General features: G+C 37.6%; 3 protein-coding genes across 5 annotated transcripts in view; all 3 read right to left on the bottom strand.

The window, feature by feature from the left end:
* Positions 1-846: 846 nt before the first annotated feature.
* On the bottom strand, positions 847-7,792 carry d2hgdh (D-2-hydroxyglutarate dehydrogenase). The gene is made up of 11 exons (XM_079875376.1): positions 7,659-7,792; positions 6,739-7,068; positions 6,091-6,148; positions 5,864-6,003; positions 5,515-5,708; positions 4,892-5,060; positions 4,466-4,609; positions 3,220-3,362; positions 2,956-3,121; positions 1,687-2,569; positions 847-1,125 (listed from the first exon to the last, which is right to left on the bottom strand). The coding sequence occupies exons 2-10, from the start codon at positions 7,064-7,066 to the stop codon at positions 2,307-2,309; spliced, it is 1,605 nt and encodes a 534-aa protein (XP_079731502.1). The 5' UTR covers positions 7,067-7,068; positions 7,659-7,792; the 3' UTR covers positions 847-1,125; positions 1,687-2,306.
* Positions 7,667-15,013, bottom strand: znf622 (zinc finger protein 622). Its single transcript, XM_079875401.1, has 7 exons — positions 14,912-15,013; positions 13,381-13,950; positions 11,621-11,866; positions 11,335-11,497; positions 9,165-9,280; positions 8,710-8,853; positions 7,667-8,536 (listed from the first exon to the last, which is right to left on the bottom strand). The coding sequence occupies exons 2-7, from the start codon at positions 13,946-13,948 to the stop codon at positions 8,403-8,405; spliced, it is 1,371 nt and encodes a 456-aa protein (XP_079731527.1). The 5' UTR covers positions 13,949-13,950; positions 14,912-15,013; the 3' UTR covers positions 7,667-8,402.
* A 6,702-nt stretch (positions 15,014-21,715) lies between these two features.
* Positions 21,716-23,676, bottom strand: part of LOC307160991 (single-stranded DNA-binding protein 2) — a 66,765-nt gene continuing 64,804 nt past the window's right edge. For 2 of the 3 annotated variants that reach the window (XM_079875409.1, XM_079875408.1), the window contains one exon: positions 21,716-22,875. In XM_079875409.1, coding sequence (XP_079731535.1) covers positions 22,846-22,875 — 30 coding nt within the window. In that variant the 3' untranslated portion in view covers positions 21,716-22,845. The remainder of the gene's footprint in view (positions 22,876-23,676) is intronic. The other variant, XM_079875410.1, reaches the window with a different exon arrangement.

The following is a 23,676-nucleotide window of genomic DNA, read 5'->3' on the forward strand; positions in this document are numbered from 1 at the left end:
TTGCTCTCCCATAAATGGCTGAACGTTTACATATTTGTGTTCTACAGGGGAATGATGTTAGGAATTAGACAACAGGAATTGTTGCATTTTGAACTGTGAATATGTTATAATGAAGAACCCATATGTATGATGTTACTGGAATATAAAATGCAAGACACAGTTATGAATTAAAAAAAAAATGCTCTTTTCATTGGTTACAACAGTGGAATGTTTTTTCTTTGTCATGTCTTTGTGCTTAACGAAAGGTAATTCATGCTGTAATAATGCTTTCTTTTTAAGCGTACATTTCGGGAATTGTGTTGCACAATATCATGCATCTGTCTTGAGATTTCCTGTAGAGGGAGAAGAGCTAAATGAAGCATTAGAAAAGGTTTCCCATTGTCTGACTGCTGGGAAATGACCTGCTTATCTGTGGCCTTGTTTACAGGAGGTCTGGAGCCTCTCTTGGATAACCAGTGCTTTTATAGCTGGTAGGAGAACGTACATGCCAACTCTGCCACAGACGCAAGATCTTTAGTAGCAGTCTTGAAAAAAAATGCCTTTTAAATAAGCTAAGATATAGTTCCATTGCTTTCTTCCAGAAATAGTTTTCCTGTTGACCTAGAAAGGAATTAAATGTGGGTTGCACTTTAATTTAAGGTGACAGTTAAATTGTCCTTACTCAAATAAGTACTGAGTAATATTAATAAATTACATGTACTTACTATAGAGTTACGTTTAGGGTTAGTTACTTGTAATTATGCATAATTTACTGTTATCATTATAGTAAGTACATGCAGTAACGTGTAACTGCCACTTTAAAATAAAGTGTTACCTAAATTTGTTTTCCATTTAGCACAACGGACAGATGATTTATGAATTTATTTGTATTTGATGGGGAAAATTACTCATATAAGTTTTTATGCCAGTAAAGAGGCATCAGCCATTGTTAACCAAAATATTCTTTTGTATAAATGAATTTAACTTTTTGTTGGTGAGGAACATTAGACAAAATCTGATGTATTTACATGATATAAAATAAAATCTCATGCTGGGCTTTCATTAAGAATTCAGTGCTGATTTCATTCTTGTCTCCAACTACATTTTTATAGATGGCCATGTGGCTCAGTAGTTTTTAATGGAGAACTCCGGTCATTTTTAACATTGAGCTCATTTTTTTGTAAATTTGGAGTGCTGTCAGTACAGAGAACAACGACAAAAAGTTTTGTTTTCGGTCGAAGTCCACAGTAGTCCATTGTCGAGTTCACGCGCGTGATCATAGGTACTAAACCTATGCGCGTGAACTCGACAATCGACTACTGTGGACTTCGACCGAAAACAGGATGTAAATACAGGTATGTGCGCTGGCTGAAACATCACTTTTATTCATATCTTTCACATCTACTGCAGTCAGACTCACTCGTGTTCACTCTGAAGGAATCACTCAACATGGCTGGGCACTTGTAATGACACATCAAGGATGTTAAGAGGCTAAAAGCAGGTTTAAAACTTGCCCCATTGAAGTCAACAGGGTGCAAATTTTAAAAAGAGGATAACACGGTGTAGGCAACACCGATTTTTGTCGTTGTTCTCTGTACTGACAGCACTCCAAATTTACCAAAAAATGAGCTCAACGTTAAAAATGACCGGAGTTCTCCTTTAAGGGCATATTTTTTGCACCATCAAACAAAACTGCAACAAAAAAACTCCTTATCATATGCCAGTCAACAAACAGGTTATTTACCAAACACCATTGGTTAAGCCAGTGCTTTCCAAATTAACAGTTTGAATTGCTTTGGTATATTTCCTAAAAATAGCCTTATAGTTTCCACCGTTATTTGATATGAATAACAATTGTCTATTGTCAGCATTGCTAAACTTTTGTAACGTTATTTTAAAACAACTGATTTCATCGTCAAAGCAACAACAGTATAAGGTATCTCTACCTGATCATTAGAAATTGTTCAGATATCCGTCTTCGCGCTGATTAGGCGATCACCTGTTATCATCATGATGGGCACAGCGGTGAGGTGTGCCTCGACTGTCTACAGATTCATCCGCGCATAATAGCAGAGCCGAAGCACAACTTGCGTAATTACCAAAACAATGTTCCTCCGCAAGTAACTTGTAGTTTTAAGCTTCAACCTCTAGAGGGCCAAAGGTTACAGTGTAGTTTTAAAACATCACTTCTAAAACACAACACTGAACAAAATAAATACCTTGATTTTAATCTATTATGCTCCATTCAACATTAAATAGTTTTACAATAACACTGTGGTAAAATAAAACAGTAATTTTTCATAGAAATCATGAATACCATCAAACTATTAGTGTATGTTGTCTGGCAGCATTTTGTAAGGGTTGAGAACGCCTTTAGGATCCAGCATTGCTTTAATGCTGCCCATGAGGGCGACTGTCTCTGAGGATTTACTGTAGTAAATGTAGTTTCTCTTCTTCAGACCCAAGCCATGCTCGGCACTGATGCTGCCTTTCCATTTGGATGTCCACTCGTACACATACGGCTCAATGGCAGCCAGTAGAGCGGGGTCTTTAGAAGGGGACGTGATGTTCAGATGAAGATTTCCATCACCTGAAAGAAAAACAAAGAAGAAGAAATACTGAAAACCAAGATATGAATTATGGTCAGGGTTTGAGGGGGTCTGAACCCTCTGTTTAAGGCTTTGTGCACAAAAGTACACTATTGTAGAATTTTTTTGTTTTTGAAAGAAGCTAGACTTGATTAAAATCAAACAAATATGACAAATGTAAAAAATATGTTCTAAAATCAGCTTAAAATATCAAACATGTTTGATGACTAGATGGAAATCAGAGTCTGTGCACTATTTTCATTACAGAATTTTCTGTGACTGCAGACTTGCTCTGACTTTTGCAAATTATAGCAAAAAGTCAAGTAGTCTATTCCAGCTTTAGACACAGTCCAGCAATTATTTTAAGAAAAAAAAAAGGTAACCATACCAACATGTCCATAACCGACAACATTCTTGGCCATGTCTCCAAGGTGCCCCCTCATATCTTGAACTAAATCGTAGATCTTTTCCACAGGGAGGGAGATGTCATATTTGTAGGTGTAACCCTCATGTGTCAGAGCTTCTGTGACTCTCTCCCTCAAAGACCACAATGCCTGTATATAACACAAGTCATTTAGCGCTAGACAGAACAATCGTCACCGAAAAATGTTGAATTCTGCCAATCGATCCACTACACAAGTGAGCAGAGTGCCTTGATTTTTGTCGCCTCTGTCGCAACTGTCCCATCAGTCACCAGAGATGATGTCATGACCTCCTCAAGGAAGTTGTGTAGTTTTTCTTCATCATGGGTTGCGTTGGATCCAGCGGTCTCGATGACGATGTAAAAGGGACTTTCTGCAACACAATCATTCTACTTTAAAACATTTAAGAGTCCAATAAAAACAAATGAAAAATCTTCATTCATAATTTTAAAGTCCACCTGAAAATCCATTCCATTTGCTCTAAATGCATGTTTAAATGTAGCTTTTAACAGATAGTTCACCCAAAAATGAAAATTCTGTCATCGTTTACTCATCTTCATGTTGAAGAACTTTCTGTCTTTCCTCGGTACACAAATGAAGATCTTTCTGATGACATCTGACAACTTCCTGTCCCTCCGTTGACATCTATGCAACTACCACTTTGACGCTTCAAATGGTGAACAGATTGAATTTAGGCTTTTATTCACATCTAAACATTCATCAACTCACACATCAGTTGTGGTAAATGTAAGCTCAAGCATGTTCGCTTGACGTGGATGAACCAATGAGGTTCATTCTCGTGTTACACATCACGTTTCAGCTTCAGCAAGAACCAATCAGGTTAATTCTCGTGTTACACATCACGTTTCAGCTTCAGCAAGAACCAATCAGGGGTGCGTTTCCCGAAAGCATCGTTGGCCAACTATGGTCGCAAGTTCATCGCAATGTCCATTGAACTCTATTGGTAACGACGGAACTTGCGACCATAGTTGGCCAACGATGCTTTCGGGAAACGCACCCCAGGTTAATTCTCGTGTTACACATCACGTTTCAGCTTCAGCAAGAACCAATCAGGTTCATTCTCGTGTTTGAGCTTCTGCATGAGGTTTGTTCTTGCACGTCAACCATGTTCAGTTGAGCTTATGTTTATGTCCGCTGATCAATGTTTAAACGTGAATAAAAGCCTAAATTCAATCTGTTCATCATATAAAGTGATCGAGTCTCTTCAGAAAATGTTTGACTAAACTGCTCAATTCATATGGATTAGTTTTACGATCTCTAAATGAACTTTTTGAAACGTCAAAATGGTAGTTGCGTAACTGTCAATGGAGAGTACAGAAAGCTCTCAGATTTCATTAAAAAAAATCTTCATTTGTGTTCCGAAGATGAACGAAGGTCTTACGGGTTTGGGTATGAGGGTAAGTAATTAATGACAGGATTAAGTGGTCTTGTAACAGTAATGACACTGCTGTTTACCAGTGATGGGGTTGGTGAGTTTCAGATGCTTCTCCAGAAGTTTCATACAGGAAGCATCTAAAAACTCAAAAGCAGACAGGATCTCTCCCAGCATCCCTCTACAACACTGAAATGTTTCCAGCAGTTGCTGAAAGCTGGAGCACCCTGCAAAACACATGAGGAACTGCAATAAGTTGATGTAGCCACACAGTAAAGGCCAGTTTACACCAAGCATGATAACTGTAAAGACCGTCTACAAGTTATGTCGTCTACTGCTCTAAATGCTCAAGCTCCTCTGTGTTGTTATATCGTAATAGTTGTGGTGTGGACTTCCCTATTAGAATGATTATTAATACTTTATAGTTATATTTATCATCCTTGTTGTGAATGGCCCATAATATCTTTAGCAAGTTTAAAATGTACTTTACATTTGACGTGTCATTTTACCTAAAAATGCTACATTGACAGCTTTAGGCTTGCGGGGGCACAGGATGGAAACGGCAGTAATGACCCCTAATGTCCCTTCTGAGCCAATAAAAAGCTGCTTGAGGTCATAACCAGTGTTGTCCTTGCGAAGTGCGGCCAGGCTGTTCAAAACCCGCCCATCTGCCAAAACCTACACATGAAAGATAGGCAAGAATACAACTTAAAGCCATTTAGGGACTTTTGGATATCAAAAAGAGCCTGAATTCTAACTCCACAAATGTTAGAAGGTATCAAATGTAACAAAATAATCTAAAATAACAAAGAAAATCAAGATACTTCTTATTGTAATTCACCCCCTCAACATCTGGTGATAAAAAAAAAAAGATTTCCAGGAAAAGTCATGAAAATTAATATAATTTCACAATTCCATGGCCATTTTACTATACTTTATGAATGTACAATGTGAATGAAAATTATGTTTGAAAATTGTTATCAAGTATCAACTGGACAAGTTATGGAGCCTTGGAATATTGTTGTGGACAATGGGGGGCCTTGGAGTTAAAAAGTGGGAGACCTACTGTACATTCAGAGTTGGAAAACATCTCATGTTAGTGTTCATTTTTTGTTAATATGGAGGTGCTCACCACTTCCAGGCCCAGAACTGTCCCTCTAAGCGACCCGTAGCGCAGCAGTCTGAGACCCCCCGCATTAGTGGACACATTCCCTCCTATATGGCAGCTTCCCTTTGCTCCTAGATCCAATGGCATGATGAAGTCTTTTTCCTCGAGATAGTGAGACAGGTTCTCTAACACACACCCTGCCTGACAAGTGAGGATACCTGAAAGCCAAATTAATCTCTTTTTAAGAAATGTATTAAGGGAAAATGATTTTGATTTGTTTATTTATATTTAACTGTCCCTAATAGCAGATGATACATGTAAAAGTTATAATAGATATAAAAAGGTGATCTAGCAAGCAAACATATATGCACACCTGAGATGCCGTCAAACATCATGACTTGGTTCATTAGAGAAGTGGAGAGGATGATCTCATCAAACACAGGAACACTTCCTCCCACCAGACCTGTGTTCCCTCCCTGCGGACACACTGCCAGATTCCGATCATTACAGTACCTGTGGAAAAACAGAGGATGATTCAAGAAAACGAGTCTTGTAACCAAATACACAATACAAAATTCAATGCGATCATGGAAATCTGACCTAAGAATCTGAGAGACCTCCTCTGTTGTTTTGGGTCTCAGAAGTACTTCACTATTACCTGCCAGAAACCAAAAAAAAAAAAAACTTAATTATATGACCACTTTTGAATATTAAGGTAACACTTAACAATATGGTTCATTAGTTAACATTAGTTAATGTATTAACTAACATGAACTAACCATGAGAAATACATTCGTTACTGTATTTGTTAATCCTTGTTAACATCAGTTAATATTCACAGTGCATTAACTAATGTTAACAAGATTTTCATAAAGTATTAGTAAATGTTGAAATTAACAAAGATTAATAAATGCTGTATAAGTGCAGTTCATTATTAGTTCATGCTAACTAATGTAGTTAACTAATGTAAACTAATGAACCTTATTGTAAAGTGTTACCAATATTACAATCCTCACACATTATGATTGTTTTGTTTTTTTCTTCTAAATACTAATTATTAGCATTTAACTACTGAAGATTGTTTTTGAATAATTTACATTAGGGCTGCAAAGGCATTATATTGAGTTGTACCATATATCAATATATTTTTTCAACTAAAATCTGATGAAGTCATTTAAGTACATTGATAGAACATTCCCAAAACTTTTCTTTAGGAAATGCAAATAGTAAGCAAAATTGGCAAAACACCTTGCACTGTCTTAAGCCAGTCTATATTGCTGGACTTCAGCAGGTCTGGATCGGTGATGCTTCTTCCAGGCAGGAGTGTTCTGAAGAAGGCAAGGTCTTTCTGTGTGACCCTGGAGAAGGGTAACCGTGGAGGAGCATCACCCGGGTTGGCTGGGCTCGCTCCCAACCCTCTGCTGTGAACACAGCGATGCTGAATCAGCTGGCTCGAGGACACTATCAGAGCTCTGTCTGAGGTCTCTCGGCCCACTGCACTGAGAGCAGAGCTGTACTGTGACCAAATGAATGCGGACTTCAGAGGAAGTCTTGTGAACCTCGGAAAGATCCCCATATCTGTAGTGGAGAGAGCATGACACATACAGAGTAATTACATTTCAAACTGCAAATATGTTTTTAACCTAGTTTGCCATTATCATATGGACAGATATTATTATGAGATACATATTAACTTTAGTCTTATTGCACAGGGATGTTAGGTAATAAAGGATGGTTGAAATGAACCAACAAATCTATCACAGTGATCACAGTACACAATCATGTTCTAAAACACAAAATATGAATTTAATATGGCAATCCATTTAAATGTTGCAGAAAATTCTATAATAATGATACAGTCTCATAATATAAACATTACATGAATATGAGAGAGAGAGGGAGAGAGACAGAGAGAGAGAGAGAGGGAGATTTTCTTTTTCAATATTTCTTTAACGTCCATGCAGAATGATAGTTTGGTACAAGCTCATAACGACAAAATATTATTGACCAAAACAGCTACAAACGGCAAAGAAATACATGTCCCAAAAGTCCCATGGTTTATATCTGCACGAGTTAAATTAAATGGTTTAGTTTTAACACCTGATTCAAATGCTGGTGCCTTGATCATTTGCTATCGTGTTACAGATCATATCGAGTAGGAAACCTACTGTGTCCGAGGTGAAGGGACTTTCAGCTGATTTCACATTATATCACAAAGGTACTGAATCTTCTAACATTTTTGCCTACAACTAAAAGGTCTGTGCAAGTGTTGTGATTAACTTCCTCGTGACCTTCGAGCTTTAGCAGCAGGATTACACGGTGAAACAGCGCGGTCTATCGGCCAGGAGTACAATGGCTCTAAATTTCTCGAATAAGCGTTTGGTTCCTGTATTGGTACGTTTTCATTTTTTACCATATTATAAAACAATGATTTCATAAGTTTTAACAGGCAAGGCTTATTCATATTTATTTTCTGAAAGAAATCCTAAACACCAAGACAGACATTGCAAATTTTATTGATAATTCACACAGAATTATAATACATAAGTTGTCAGTATAATATTTGTATCTTTTTATATTTTATTAAATCTTTTATAAGCAGTCAGATTATAAACAATAAAGGTCATTATCAATACTCTACAAAAGCAAAAGTGGCAATTCCACATTGATGCTTGAGCTTGAGCAATCTCCAGATATCTAAAGCACAATGTTTCCTCATATACTCAATCACGTTTGTATGACGTTCCACCATTATTTGTGACATTGGTTTTATTTCCAAGTCATTCTGATTTAATATTAGCAGCAGTTAACATCTCATCTGAATCAATATACACAGATGATTCTCATGGTAGACTCTACTACTGTTATTAACTCTGAAAAGTTGATGTCTACTGATGCTTATGTCTACCGATTTAGAACATGACTTGAAGTCTGAAATGGGTCTGTTTGGTGGTGTTATTGCCCATGCCAATCTTCAGCATCCACTTGGACTTCATCCTTCGTACATACTGCATGTCCTTCTGCTGCTGGCTCATGAAGCCCTTACCTGCAAGACAAGGCACGTTTTAAACACTCAGTGGTGCAGAAATAAGTTAACCACCAGTGAAAGATAAGGACTGGTAGAACCACATTTACAAAACCAAATGTTGGATTACTCTACGTCTGGACCATCACTAAAATATTTAGCTTGCACACTATCCACAGTAACATGCAACTTACCGAAGTCTCCTGCCCAGCCAAGAGCTTTGTACTGTTTAAGGACTCGACCAACGGCCTTCTGGTTATGTGCAGGAACCAGTGCCCTCTGAACACCAAACCTCTGCTTATAGTACCTCATGAGGGAGCGGTGGCCAATCTTAGCACCTGTAACACAAAGCCAAAACAGTTTGGTCCTATATGCATTTTAAAGGATTCAGAATTAAATGTTTACGCTGGGAGAAATTCACTTTCAAGAGTGAAAGCCTGATGTGTCCTCTGTTCTGTTTTTTTTAAATGGGTGATTCCCCAGAAGTTGGAGATTTAGCAAGCTCCATGTCAACCTTTCTCATTCGTTGTAACCTATGCCTCCACTTTTTACAAATATGACGAGTATATGACACAATTTCCCATCAGGTCTAAAATATAAACACTTATAATATTTTTACAATAGCTGAAATACAGCTGTCTATCAGTACCTGATGGCAAAGTGAGCTCCAGCGTCTCGTCATCAATCTCTACAGTCTTTTCATCAGGCAGTTCACCATCCTTCATCTCCACATCATCTCCATCTTTAGCATCAGGATAACTGCTCCTGTCATTTTAGAAGGACAAGAATGTTTAATTGCTTACATTAAAAATACAGTATTCTTTTATTACTCTTCCTGATGGGTCTGATGAAGTTTGTACTTAAACCTAGAAACTCCGTAATGGTGGGGAACACTATTTCTATCTATACTTATGTAAAACTTCTTTAAAAAGAAGTCTTTTTACATATAAAAGCCACAACATTTTTTATTCATTTTATACTTGATACAATAACACTTTGAGTACATTTTTTTTTAGCTAAATATATTTGATTTTGCAACGGTTTTTATCAAAAAAAAGAAAAAAAAAAATGTAGGGCTCTGTCTATTGGTTGTTTATTAAAAACTAAAATAACACTGTACCTAAAGTAAATTTATACAACTTCAAATGTTAAAAATGTATTACAGGGCTCGCAAAATCGCTAGCCAGACGTCCCGGGGCAATTGAGTTTTCCAGTCGGGCTACCAAAATGCATAACTGGCCTGCCCGACGGGCTATCTGAAATAGTGTAATCAAATTCCTCCCTTTATTCACATTATTGACTAGCTATGTTAAGGAAAAATATGACCCGCCAAGTTTTTGATCATGCTGATTTAGCCGCAAGCGCAATTTCTCATGAATCTCCATGCCTATCACTGTAAAGCTGCTTCGAAACAAAAAAATCTATTGTAAAAAGCGCTATATAAATAAAGGTGACTTGACCATCATATATTCTACTATATAAACAGCATAAAACAATTAGAGCACCATTTATTTGCCTCAAAAAAGTCTGGTATTATTATTATTCCATCTGAATTATTTCATCAGAAAATGAACGCTTTTAGCATTGTCAGGCTTTAAAACAAAGGAGCTGCGCGCTCTGGTTTATGGCTGCTAGAAATTTGACCTGCCACAAGGTGACACTGTTTTCAAAACTCCAGATGCTTACAATCTTGTACCGGAACAATCAGAGAAAAGTGTCAAAGCTTCAAAGAGTCATTATTTCTTTTCATATTTCATATCTTTTTGCCCTGACAAGGCAGTTAGTTCCTGGATGTTTTCTGGAATATGTTCAAGACACCAGAAACATAAAACCCCAGCAATAAAAAAAGAGCAGAGAAGTGGAGACTGATGCACAGGAGGAGGAAGCTGATGCCCTCAACATCAAGTGGCATTTTCTCATCTATGACTTCAGTTGATATCTCCGATTCAGAATCTGACACAGACTGATTCATGGTCCATACTGTTCACACACATTTCAGTTCAGTTAGAACCAGATGCATATTTGTATTGATGATTCTAATTTGATTATTTTATATCCGATTGTTGATGTGCTTTTAAAAAGTTTTTGGTTGATGTTTTGACTCCGAACCAATTTTCTACATTCAAAATGGCCTTTTTATTTGGGCTAGTAAAATTCATTTCGGGCTACCAAAATCTAAAGAGTGTCCGGCCGAACGGCTACCAGCGATTTTGAAATTTTGCAAGCCCTGTATTAGAATATTTAAATCTAAGCAAGATGAATAAATACTGTAAAAACATTGTCCACTGTCATTTCTTATCAATTATTGCATTAACAAATGTTAATGTATAGAACTTTATTGTTACCATAGTTTATTTTGACCCTTTCTCCTCATTAAAGGGATAGTTCACCAAAAAATTGCTGTTGATTTACTCACGCTAAGGCCATTCAAGATGTACTATATGTCTTTTTTTCTTCAGTAGAACAGAACCATATTTACAACATTATTACCTGTAATCCACAGCCTCTGCAAACTGAGTGCTTCCTGTCACATAATTGCATTTTGTTTTGCCTGTATATGTTTCTTTGAGTCTCAAAGTGACGGTAGCCATTGACTTGCACTATATGGATCAACAAAGACCACGGTTTCAGCTAGTTTAAACTAAAAATCTTCCTTCTACTGAAGAAAAAAGACACCTACATCTTGGATGGCCTGAGGGTGAGTATATTAACAGCATATATAATTTTTTTTCATTTAACTGATTATTAGAAATAATGTAATATGAAATGACAATCCAACAAAACATCTGGTCAGAGGATATTAACAGATGCCCATGTACCTGAAGTCGTAGAAGTCTGCAAACTCAAGCGCCGCGTCTCCGTCTGTGAGGAGTTTGCAGTGACTCTTGTCGGTCATGTGTGCCTGAACTGCTTCTGTAGTGTAGAATGACTTGCCTTTTTCATTACACCATAGGCACACCTTACCGACACCAACCTTCTCTCCTACAGAAAAATACACGGAGACACACAAAGATTAATGGCAGAAACATTTTCAAAGACAAACTTCTAAAAAACAGAAAAACAATTCCATGCCGGTTCATAACTTCAGTTCTCTCTCTGGCTTACCCAGGTATAAAATAAGCCCTCTCATGTCCACCAGATACTCAATATCTGGGAGGAAGAAGCTGTGTGTTTTGGTCATGTGAGCCATGTTTCGGGAGAGCGTGCGTGAATGATGTCCACAGAACAGACAGTCTGTAGCTGGGACAGCACCAGGGGCCAGAGCTGCCCCAGATGTGGAGGCCTCCTCCATCTCCTCTTCATCCTCATCATCATCATCACCATCCATGTCCTCATCAACGTCCTCCCATTCTTCAAAGAAAAACAAACACTCTTAACTAGCTAGCAGTTTCAAAGCAAAGCCAAGTCACATTATTTATATAGGGATTTATACCATACAGATTGTTTTAAAACAGCTTCACATTATTAAACAGGACAATGGACTACTTGCACAACTACTTCCGTGTTCTAGTTAGTACATGTCGGGAGTTTCTGGTTAGAGCGTTCAGCGCACCTACATACATGAGAATGCAGATTATCACTATGCTTTAGGACTGCCAATTGATTAAAACAATGAATAATGATCTCTGTATTAGGCTAATTATCTTGAGCCTGCTGAAATGTTCCTATAAACATATTTTATGTGCATTCTGAATAATAAATAGGCTAAATATATTTATCCACTAAGCTGCAGCAGTCCTATATGCTCGTCTATTAACAGTGTTTTTCTCTTTCTGGCATTTCATACCTGTTGGGTTTACATTTTTAAATGAAATTGACTATTAAAAGGATTGCTTGTGTGCGCTGGTGTTTATTCCAGTCTTTTAAAATAGTTGAATGAATGAATGCTCGCGAGGTGCCTGTAACGATGTTAAATAGGCTAGGCTATTTAATCAAAAACGTACACAGTAGAGGAGAATGACAGTCAACTACTTGGAATATTATAACATTTTGGGCATAAAAATGTAAATAGTGAAAAGATTGACATTGAAAAATGACACAGAATGATTAAAATATTTAATCCAAATAAACAAATGTTCATTGTTCGTACTGATGTTATTAATCTGTTCTTATACACTTCAGCGTCGCGGTCACTAGTTTAGATGAACACTGACACCCTATGGTGAAATTATGACGTATTTTTAACACCCGCTGCTTTCTCAGATCGGCTGGGGTTGGATTAAAACTTCATGTTCCGATAAGTTTGGAAAATTCTGCACACAGTAAATCAGAATATACCTTCTGTCAATAAAAATTGTCAATTTTTTTTAATCTCGGACACTCATTTTAGGTGACTTTTGTTCAACTCATTGACCACAGTACATTGAAAGTAAACATAACCGGAAATAAATGAGACGTACTATTTCCAAACGGAAGTGCGTCACGATTCACGAAGCTCAGTGCAAGTGGCCCATTACAGTGTTAATGTTGTAAAATTAATCTTGATTCAATTCAGTTCAATAACAGTGTCAATTTTGCAAAGTTCATCAATTATGAAACTTTCGATTTCAGCCATAAAGCAGTTCTTCATAAAACAAGTCACTATTCAGCTCGGTTTTGCTCAATGTTGTTTTAATTCAGTTTAATATTCAGCTCAAGTCAGTTTAATGATGATTCAATTCTGTTCAATAACAGTGTTAATGTTGCAAAGTTAGTGTAATTTTCCAACTCAATTCAGTTATATTTTTTCTTCTCGTCCGATAGTGTCAGTGCAGTTAAATCGGTAATATTAGTGAATATGAACTGTCTTTAAAATTTCAACTGTGCAAGAAAACAAACATAATAATGACAACAATTTCTGTATGTTTTTTTTAAATCATTCTTACCTTCCTCCTCCTCCTCCTCCTCCTCCTCTTCTTCACCTTCCTCTTCTGTGATCTTCTTGGCCTGCTGTTCGAACCACTGCAGCCGAGGCGGTTTATCGGGCCGCTGCCTGACCCGTTTCTCAGTGGGTGTGGCTTTAGAGGGGGTGTGTCTCTGTTGCTGCATGAGTGCTTTCTGAAGCGCTTCATTCTGTGCATCTTTGTCTAGCTCCGCCCCTTTCTCCAGATTCTTCTCGTTCATTCGCTGGACAGTCTCCTGGGCGGCGGCCATGGCTTTCCTCTCAGCCTGCTGGTGCTTGTTGGACTGAATATGATTGGTGTAGGCGTTGTCAGTGGAGAACTTTTTGTTGCAGGTGGCGCAGTAGGCCGACCCGTGTCCGTCACCCAGGCTCTGCTGCTCAGCGGCGGCCCGCTGTGCCAGCACTCGCTCCTCGAAGTTTTCTGCGGTGACCGGAGGCATGTCTGCAACCTTTCTCTTCAGATTGTAGCGGTGCCAGTCTGTTTTATAATGTGCCCGCTGGACCTCGCCATCAGAGAACTGCACACGGCAGCTGATGCAAGTGTACGACATGACTGCAGAAAAATAGACAATTATTTAACCCTCTGGTATTCCTAAAAGTGGGGTCTCACCTGGGATCCTGGAGTTCAAAACTGACTGAAGACAATAAGCATAACATTTAGTTTTTTTAGTGAAATGTACTATATTTTAGTCAATATATATATATATATATTTTTTTTTTATATTTAATATTTTTGATTTTGAGGGGGATTTCAGTTAAGTGTCTGTGTGTGTGTGTGTGTGTGTGTGTGTGTGTGTGTGTGTGTGTGTGTGTGTGTGTGGTAGACTGTGCACAAGTGTCTAGCTATTTTGCACTCTTGATTAAAAGTGTTTTTGTACATGGAAACGTCAAAAATATTATCAAAATATCGTTTTGTCCAGCAAAAATTATGCAATTAATAAACTGTGTGGAAAAAATACAAAAGAGCTGTATTATTGTTGTAACTTAGATGATGTTTACCCATCATCTACAGCAAAAATACGATGATATTGGAAGAGCGGTGCAGAATAACATTTATATTTTAAACAATTATTATAACTCAGTACAGTAACTCAGTGTTTTGCATATACAAAGCAAACCACTACTACAAACAAAAATTGTGGAATTGTATTTTTTGACTCATGATCTTGACATGTAAGTCATCTCGTGACAACAACTATCCATGGTCTGTTCGCCAGACTCTTTTAAAGAAACATGCGTACACAACATCAAACACGCACACGACACATAAAGCACGACGTTTTAGCATATAAAGTAATATAAAATTACAATTCAATCCAGTAGTGTCATATTAGATCGGATCATGCGACACGTTCATTGTGCTCTAGAGTCTAGACTAACGTTGGAGCAACAGAGTGTACCAAACCATTAAATCTCGTAAAATTTGAGTATACCCATAACAAGAACATGTGGTAAATCTCCATAAAATAAATACATTATAATTCATTTTCACAGCTCAGAAAGTGTGATCTTACTTGGTGTATTCGATCCTCACTCGTAGAAGTTCACAACGTCACAGCACTGACAACACGAGGATGCTGAAACGAAACAACCTTTGAACCCGATCACAAGTGACCTTACAGACACAGCGCCACCTGCGGTGTGGAGGATGTTTATTTATTTATTAGGATTTACTCTGCAACAGTTTGATGCTACTCAAATCTACTCACTTATCAATTTGTAGGCGATTCGAATTTATAACTTTCTGTGACAGATTCAATGCAGCACAGGTTTAAGACTGGAGGTAGTAGTTTAAAAACTGACCCACATATTTGTTGACCACTAATGTAAATATATCAGAGGGAACATCCCTTTTGTTGCTTTATCATTCTGTAATTACATTTTTACAGCATGTAATTACACATTTCAATGTGCAAGGTTTAGTTTAGTTTCAGTTTTAGTTTTATGAACTTTTACCATGTGTCCGAAATTGAATACTTCCCTACTAGATATACGTTAGTAGGCCTATGTGAAAAACAGTACGCCAAAAGAGTAGTATGTCTGAATACATAGTATTCAAAAAACAGTAGGCCAAAAGTCAATGATGACCTAAATCTTCCATCAAGATTTTGAAGTGCACATTTGATATAAGCTTTATATCCCATGAGGCCATGGGAGAGTATTTCTGAATGCCAGTGAAGCAACACAACCAAAGCTATAGAAGCCTGCAACCTTTAGCCAAAAAAGCATAATGGCTAATGCTAACGCTGCGGCTGTGGGTACACAGGAAAGGAGACCATAAGCCTTTTTTTTTTCTTTTTTTTTAATGGATGTCAATGGAGAAGAGGCTTCACTACACTGAATAAACCGCTTTTGTTTATATTATATATTTCAAATTTGCAGATAGATTAATGTTCAGGACACTTTGCTTAATAAAATGTATTTTAGAGTTAATTTTCATGCATATTTATACATCCAATGTCCTGGGGACAGATATTATACCTATCCGGTGGAATATACTTATTTTGAATAAGTATTTACTGTGCGGCCATTTATAGTATTAAGGGATGTAATATGAATGTAATTGGGCAATTCCGCGCAAAACTGTCACATCCATAACACCAACACAATGCAATGGTATTTAGTTGGCGTTATGGATGTGACATTTTTGTGTGGAATTGCCCAATCCGGACATTCTACATTCACCATGTTGTCATTATCACATGAACTACCAGTCAGTTGCGTCGATTCACTGCCATTTATTAAACCTTTCCCGTGGCCTCATGGGATAATAAAATGTGAGAATCTCGCTGAAAGTAGTAGGTCATCCGGGTACTTTTTGCCTACTCTTTTGAGTACGAATTCGGACATACTTCTTCTGCCACACACTGTTCTTCGCCTACTATAGCAGGGAAGTGTTATTTGGATGCAGCCATAGTCCTCAGTAACCTCCTGTTACATTGATTTTTCGTGTTGGATATATGGCTCTTTTGTTTTGTTAATAAAGTAGCTGCTATTAGATACGCTTCACCTCACCTCATTTTCTTCCTCTGACCTGACACTCAATGGCATTTTTCTGTGATTAAGCCAATACCACCAAGGATGTGCAAGAAAATGATCAGATGGTTCATAATATCAATGCTACTTCTATTTAATTATTGCAGGTGGACCATAATAAGCTTTAGAATTGGCCTATAAGTATCATTTAAAAAGAAAATCCAAACACAATGATATGTAACTGTATAAAGTAAAGTCTTTTTGAGTAACTGCGCAAAGTGTTATGACCTCTTTCATGTTTCCTGAAGGCTGAAGCTTTTAGTACAAATGGTAGTTTAGGAGATAATGATAATTCATTTAAAATATTGTGACCTTGTGTAGCCAGCTTTAAACATGATTCAGAGCTCATGGACATCTGAGGAATGAATTCAAAGCCCTTTTTAATAATTAATTGGCATTGCAGTGTTTCCCATAAGTCTGACACTGGTAAATCTGAATGGAGGTGACGTTTCAATCAGCACTTTCTTTTTCATGACGAGACTCATGTATAGATGAATACATGAATACATGTGTATATATAGCTGGGAGTTTAAATGTTTCTATACCTCAGGTACATTACAACCTTGGAGACTTAATAGCATTAATGCTGTTTGTATGACTTCTCGCTGGCACCGCTCAATTGAAATTAATTGCGGCCCAAGGATCGCTGTCCCACCGTATTACACAGCGTTCCAAATTATTATGCAAATTGGAATTAAGTGTCATAAAGCTTAAATATTTTGTTTTTCAATCAAACTCATGGATGGTACTGTGTCTCCGGGCTCTTTGGATCACTGAAATCAATCTCAGACACCTGTGATAATTAGTTTGTCAGGTGAGCCCAATTAAAGGAATGCCATGCCATGCAAGGATGTAGGATCCTCCAGAGGCTTGCAGTTGTGCATAAACCTACTATTCGGCCACCCCTAACCAATGCTCACAAGCAGAAACGGTTTCAGTGGGCCCAGAAATACATGAAGACTAATTTTCAAACAGTCTTTTTTACTGATGAGTGCCGTGCAACCCTGGATGGTCCAGATGGATGGAGTAGTGGATGGCCACCATGTCCCAGTAAGGCTGCGACGTCAGCAAGGAGGTGGCGGAGTCATGTTTTGGGCCGGATTCATGGAGAGAGAGCTGGTAGGTGTGAAAATGAAGGTGTGAAAATGACCTGTGCAAAGTACATAGTGTTTCTGACTAACCACTTTCTTCCATGGTACAAAAAGAAGAACTTCCATAACAAAATCATCTTCATGCATGACAATGCACCATCTCATGCTGCAAAGAATACCTCATTGGCTGCTATGGGCATAAAAGGAGAGAAACTCATGGTGTGGCCCCCATCCTCCCCTGACCTCAACCATATTGAGAACCTTTGGAGCATCCAAGCAAAAGATCTATGAGGGTGGGAGGCAGGTCGCATCAAAACAGCAGCTCTGGGAGGCTAATCTGACATCCTGCGAAGAAATTCAAGCAGAAACTCTCCATAAACTCACAAGTTCAATGGATGCAAGAACTGTGAAGGCGAATATCAAAGAAGGGGTCCTATGTTAACATGTAACTCGTGTTTGATTGAAATTTTTAGTAAATATGACCTCCTAATGTTGCAAATTCAACAAATGACCATTTTCAGTTCTTTACAACCTATAAAATGTTTTCAAACTCTGTTGCGCATAATAATTTGGAACAGTGCATTTTGATTTTTTTTTTTTTTCGTTGGGTGGTTTGTTCAGTGAAATTCAACTTATATCCTAACAGTTGGTGACTTGAAAATTACGCTGACTGTCATTTGCATCGACTATTTAAGAAAACAGTGTAAAATATAATTTGCATAATAATTTGGAACACGGTGTAATTAATATTCAAACAGCTTTCCTAAGAGAAAAGCAGCGGTGATTTATAACGGTTATCCTCCTCTTCAGCCACACAGCGAGGGCGCTTCCTGCGGGGAGATTGATGTTGGTGCCGTACACTCAGTTCTCAGGGGAAGAGAGAGAGAGAGGATGAAACAAGAAACCTGTGACAGAACTGACCTCACCAGCACAGCCTGTACACATAACACACACCATGACAATGTTTCTGCCCACAGAAGTGTGTGTGTGTACATATGTATATATTCAAAAGTTTGGGGTCAGTAACATTTTTAAATATTTTTGAAAGAAGTTTCTTTTGCTCACCAAGGCTGCATTTATTTGATCAAAAATACAGTAGAAACAGTAATATTATTAAGTATTTTAACTATTTAAAATAACTTTTTTTCTATTTTTACAGATTAAAAAGTTTAATTTATTCCTCTGATGGCAAAGCTGAATTTAAAGCATCGTAACTCCAGGAATGGAGTTATTGCTGCTCAAGAAACTTTTCTGATTATTATCAATGCTGAAAACAGGATTATTTGATGAATATAAAGTTCAAAAGAACAGCATTTATTTGAATTTTACATTGTAACAATGTTAAAGTCTTTAGTGACACTTTTGATCAATTTAATGCATCCTTGCTTAAAAAAAAAAAAATATATATATATATATGTCTCATTAAATGTTTAATATACAATACCATTCAAAAAAATGTTTTAACTTAATCAGAAGGGACGCATTAAATTGATCAAAATTAACGGTAAAGATTATTTTATAAAGATATGTATTTTGCAGTAAAGATTTCTTTATCAAATAAATGCTGTTCTTCTGAACTTTCTAATCATCAGAATCCTGAAAAATAAAAATCACAATTTCCACAAGATGGTTTTCAATATCGATATATGTTTCTTGAGCAGCAAATCAGCATATTAGAATGATTTCTGAAGGATCATGTGACACTGAAGACTGGAGTAATGATGCTGAAAATGTAGCTTCGTCATCACAGGAATAAATTTTAAAACATATTCAAATAAAAAAGTTATTTTAAATTGTAATATTTCTCAATATTACCATTTTACTGTATATTTAATTAACAAAATACAGATTTTTGTGAGCATAAGAGACTTTTGAACGGTAGTGTATGTAAGCAGGTGCAGTGAACAGAACACAGAAAAAGAACACACATTTCAAAATAAATGGTTTTAATAAATTAAAAGCTGGGAGAGCAGGAAGTCTTGGTAAAAGGGGTTATGTTATTTTATTAGTCTTAAATTTGTATCTACAACGAAGGGACAAGCAAAAAATAAGCAACAACTCCATGAAAAAAAGAAATTAGAGAGAGCAAAAAAATACATTATTGAAGCACTTTTTCCATCCTTTTTTTTTTTTAATAAGCAACTTTTAAATCTAAAAGTAACTTTACAATATAAAGAAACATACAAAGAACATCTTAATTTACTACACAAGACAGAAAGAGTCCCTAAGACAAGGATCCAAACTACCCTAAACATGAAATACAAAGCAAACCCAGGAGACAGACTGCTTTATACTCAATACTGCTTTTCGTTTGCCAGAAAGAACAACGGTGGAGGATTTTTTTTTCCTTTCCCACATCTGAAGCCCCTCCGCACCTCGTCTCCTCGCTAATGTTACAGTATCGTACAGCGTCACAATAGAATTACAGAGATGGCCAACGACGTGAGTGGTTTACATACAGAGGACTGGCCGAGGAGAAGAGAGACTGCAACCTAGAAAACACTATCTCAAGAGAACGGGAAGGACACTTCCCTCCATTTTATTATCATTTTTTTAAATCCTCACCCTTTTTTTGTTCGTTTTTTAAAATTTAAATAGATAAAAATCCTTCATAGTAAAGTTTGCAATGCGTGGTCCCTTTTGCACATAAAGAGACGACTTCCTGTGTTCATGTATGTCCGTATAGGCAATGTGTTAAAAGGTGGGCTGCTGTCTGGAAAGTGCAAAGTGAGGACACGTCCGAGAGAGAACGGATGCATCGTGAGGCTTTCGCCCTCCGCAAGCGTCCTCCCGTGTGTCTGGTCTACGAGGAGCGAACGGTACTGGTTACTTTCCTAAAACATGAGCGCTCAGACGTCGTTTACTAAGTAGAGGCTGACAAAATCTTTACATTTGCATGATTTAGTACATCTGTACAGTGGGACAGAGTCAAGGACAGAGAATGGCGACTCTTTACATTTTTTTTTTTTCTCGTAGTATTCATTGGTAGTGACTGAAATATCAAAACATGTCAATGATATCAAAATGCATTTTACAGTATTTACAAAGAAAGAAAGTAATAAAATAAGATAAACACTGTATAAATGTGTGTTTCTCGGTGTACATCGTGTCGTTGAGCCGTGGAGAACTGAAAAACAGGTGCTGTATGATTAATGTGTGTGTATGTAATCAGCAGGAGGATTTTAGCATTTAGCTCTGATATTTACCCGTTCCTTCTGACCCCTAATAACCATTTCACTGAGAATTCCAAAAACACATTTTGTTTAAAGGACACAACAGATATACCCAATGCAAAAGACAAAACGAGAGAGAGAGAGAGAAAAAAAAAAAAGGCTGTCGGGCACATTTAGCTCATATATCCCTCATTCAGTAGTCCCTGGATGTCATATTAATGACCCTTCATTTCATAAGTTTAGAAAAGGTCTGGATGTTGCTGACATCGCATGTTTTTGCACATTATATTCGGTGTAATCATAGACTGTAAAAAAAGATGGACGACGTGTCTCCACTTTCTTCCACTGTAGAAAAATGAAGCCAAAATAGCCCGTTGACATCATGCCCCAAATAGGTAATTTGGAGCCCGAGTCTGCGCAGTAGTGATCCTGAGATAGGGCCGCGGTATCAAGGTCCCGCCCACACTCCCGTACACTCAATCGCAAACCAAAACCAAACTTGAAAAACAAACACTTGAACACGTCAAGCGTGATGAGAACTACCTAAAATGACAGAAACCATCTTTGGGAAAAAATTACTTGAAGTGTAATTGGATTTTTTTTTTTTTTTTGGGCTCGCGTCCCGTTCGTTTACATGGAGAGGGCGGGGTTTATTACCTATACTACAGCCAACCACCAGGGGGCGATCAAAATGTTTTGGCTTCACTTTTCAGGACGTGTGTGCGTGCGTCACTCTTGGGTGAAATATAGAGCTCATAATTAACAAAATGTGTTTGAGGAGGAGGATTTTGTTCCACACCTGAAAAAGTATCCAGTATATTGAGCACAGAGCCAACGGGAACCTAATTTGTAGTGAAATGTCATGTGACCTGTTCAGATTCATGCAAAAGGAAAGCATGTGGGTCTCTGGCGAGGGACAGAACGATACAAATCTTCAGGAGGTATCTTAGACTGGCATATTTACATGTGTACAATATGTCCTGACGAGTCGCATGCGAGACGTGTGCGCGATAAATCAATTCATGAACAAAAACCAAAAATAAATAAGGTGTGAATCACGGTGTCGTGTTTGAGTCAAGTTTAGCACTGGTTACTAGTATAACTGTATGTTTTCGGCTCTGGTATGACATCACTTCCTCTCTACAGATAGTTTGAGTCTTCAAAACGTGTTGTCAGACACACAGGCTGGTCTGAGAGGTTAAAGTCGCTGCTGGTTTGGGCCTCGCACCTCTTGGCCTCGGTCGTTCGCTCAACAGGGACAATGAAACCTGTATACTAGAGACGTAGAATAAAAGGTGCGCTACCTTTTTAATCTGCAGGAGGTAAGATTTCACAGCAAACACAAAACGTGGTGTAGACTGCTAAAGTCATGACACGTTATTGTGCATTATGGATGTGTGCTTTTTCTGTCAAATTCATGGTTTACATACATACAATGTGCCCCTTTCAAAAAACAAAAAAAAAGATTAAAACCTAATCAATAACCATCATTACAATATTAATAAAAATAAAATCAACAATTGATAATAATACAATACATACACAGAATAATGAAAACGCTCATTGCCGAACCCCTCGTAATGAGTTTCCTCTTGCATTTACAAAATAAAATGGAGGAAAAAGGTGCAGATATTTTCCACTGTAAAAACGACTGCATCCATTCAAGATAAAAAAAAAAAAAAAAAATGAATCAAAAAAAGTGGAGTGAGTTCATAAAGGTCATAAAGTGTGCAGCCCGGTGAAGCTGCTCACACACACGCGCACACACACACACACACACACACACACACACACACACACACACCTGCCTTCATATGTGTGTTGAACCCCGTTAGTGTCCTGAACCAGAGAGGAAGTCCGGGAGGCAGGGAGATTCAGTCAACAAGCTCTTCCTGTGGCTCTGGGGCTGTTTCCTGTTGCCGCTGGCCATTTTGCACAAGCTGGGATGGGCCACTTTCATGTGAGTCCTCTGCTCGTGGGGCATCCCAGAAGGCTGTGCAGAAAAAGCCAGAGTTCCATGGGCAGAGGGTGCCGGGGGTTGATCGACGTGAAGAGGGGACGGGGTTAAAAAGGAACGGGGCAGTCGGAGGGGGTTTGAAAACGAAACAAAAAAGAAAACCCCAAACAAAATGATAAAACAAGAAGAAATCACACACTCATCGTCATGTTGGGTGAATACTGGAAAGAGAGAAGGGGGGGAGGGGGGATATATCGGAGGTGAGATTATGAGAACTCCACACAGAGCAAATACAAGATGATTATGACATCACAGTCACAAAATACAGCAAGAAAATGCATGATTTTGTTGACAAAGCAGTAACCAAAGGACAGAGAACTTGGAAATAAAGTGTCCGGGAAACTGCTGGTCTTTTATAACAAAAGCCATTTCCAGCATTCACTCTTGGACTGAATCAGTAACACTTGTAAAATCTAATAATTTTGTATCGCTCTTTTTAATTTGCCACCGATTGGATATTCTGTTCTGAGTAACATGGTCAGTGTGTGAGGCCTTCTGAGTGCCTGCTGGGCGGAGCTACACTAACATTCCAAAGTTTGGGGTCGGTATGATTTTTTTATGATTTTGAAAGAAGTCTCTTATGCTCACCAACACTACATTTATTTGATCAAAAATACAGCAAAAACGTTAATATTGTGAAATTTTATTACAATTTAAAATAACTGGTTTCTTACATGTATTTAAGTAAAATGTATTTTACTCCTGTGATGCAAAGCTGAATTTTTAGCATCATTACTCAAGTTTTCAGAGTCACATGATCCTTCAGAAATCATTCTTATGTGCTTATATGTGCTCAAGAAAAATGTCTTATCATTATCAATGTTACAGTTGTGCTGCTTAATATTAATGTGGAAACTGTGATGCTTATTTTTCAGGATTCTTTGTTAAAAAGAACAGCATTTGAAAGAATTTTTTGTAACAATGTGAAAGTCTTTACTGTCACTTTTGATCACTTTAATGTG

The sequence above is a fragment of the Squalius cephalus genome, assembly GCF_949319135.1.
Source record: "Squalius cephalus genome assembly, chromosome: 7".
Lineage (NCBI taxonomy): Eukaryota > Metazoa > Chordata > Actinopteri > Cypriniformes > Leuciscidae > Squalius > Squalius cephalus.

Coding starts and splice junctions, on each gene's coding strand:
- d2hgdh (XM_079875376.1), bottom strand. CDS start 7,066: ATGGGGATCTTTCCGAGGTTCACAAGACTTCCTCTGAAGTCCGCATTC. Junction 6,004..6,090: donor GAGGTCTCTCAGATTCTTAG/GTCAGATTTCCA, acceptor GTTTTTCCACAG/GTACTGTAATGATCGGAATC. Junction 5,061..5,514: donor CAGTTCTGGGCCTGGAAGTG/GTGAGCACCTCC, acceptor TTTCATGTGTAG/GTTTTGGCAGATGGGCGGGT.
- znf622 (XM_079875401.1), bottom strand. CDS start 13,948: ATGTCGTACACTTGCATCAGCTGCCGTGTGCAGTTCTCTGATGGCGAG. Junction 11,867..13,380: donor GGAGGAGGAGGAGGAGGAAG/GTAAGAATGATT, acceptor TTTTCTTTGAAG/AATGGGAGGACGTTGATGAG. Junction 8,854..9,164: donor GGAGCTCACTTTGCCATCAG/GTACTGATAGAC, acceptor TTTGTGTTACAG/GTGCTAAGATTGGCCACCGC.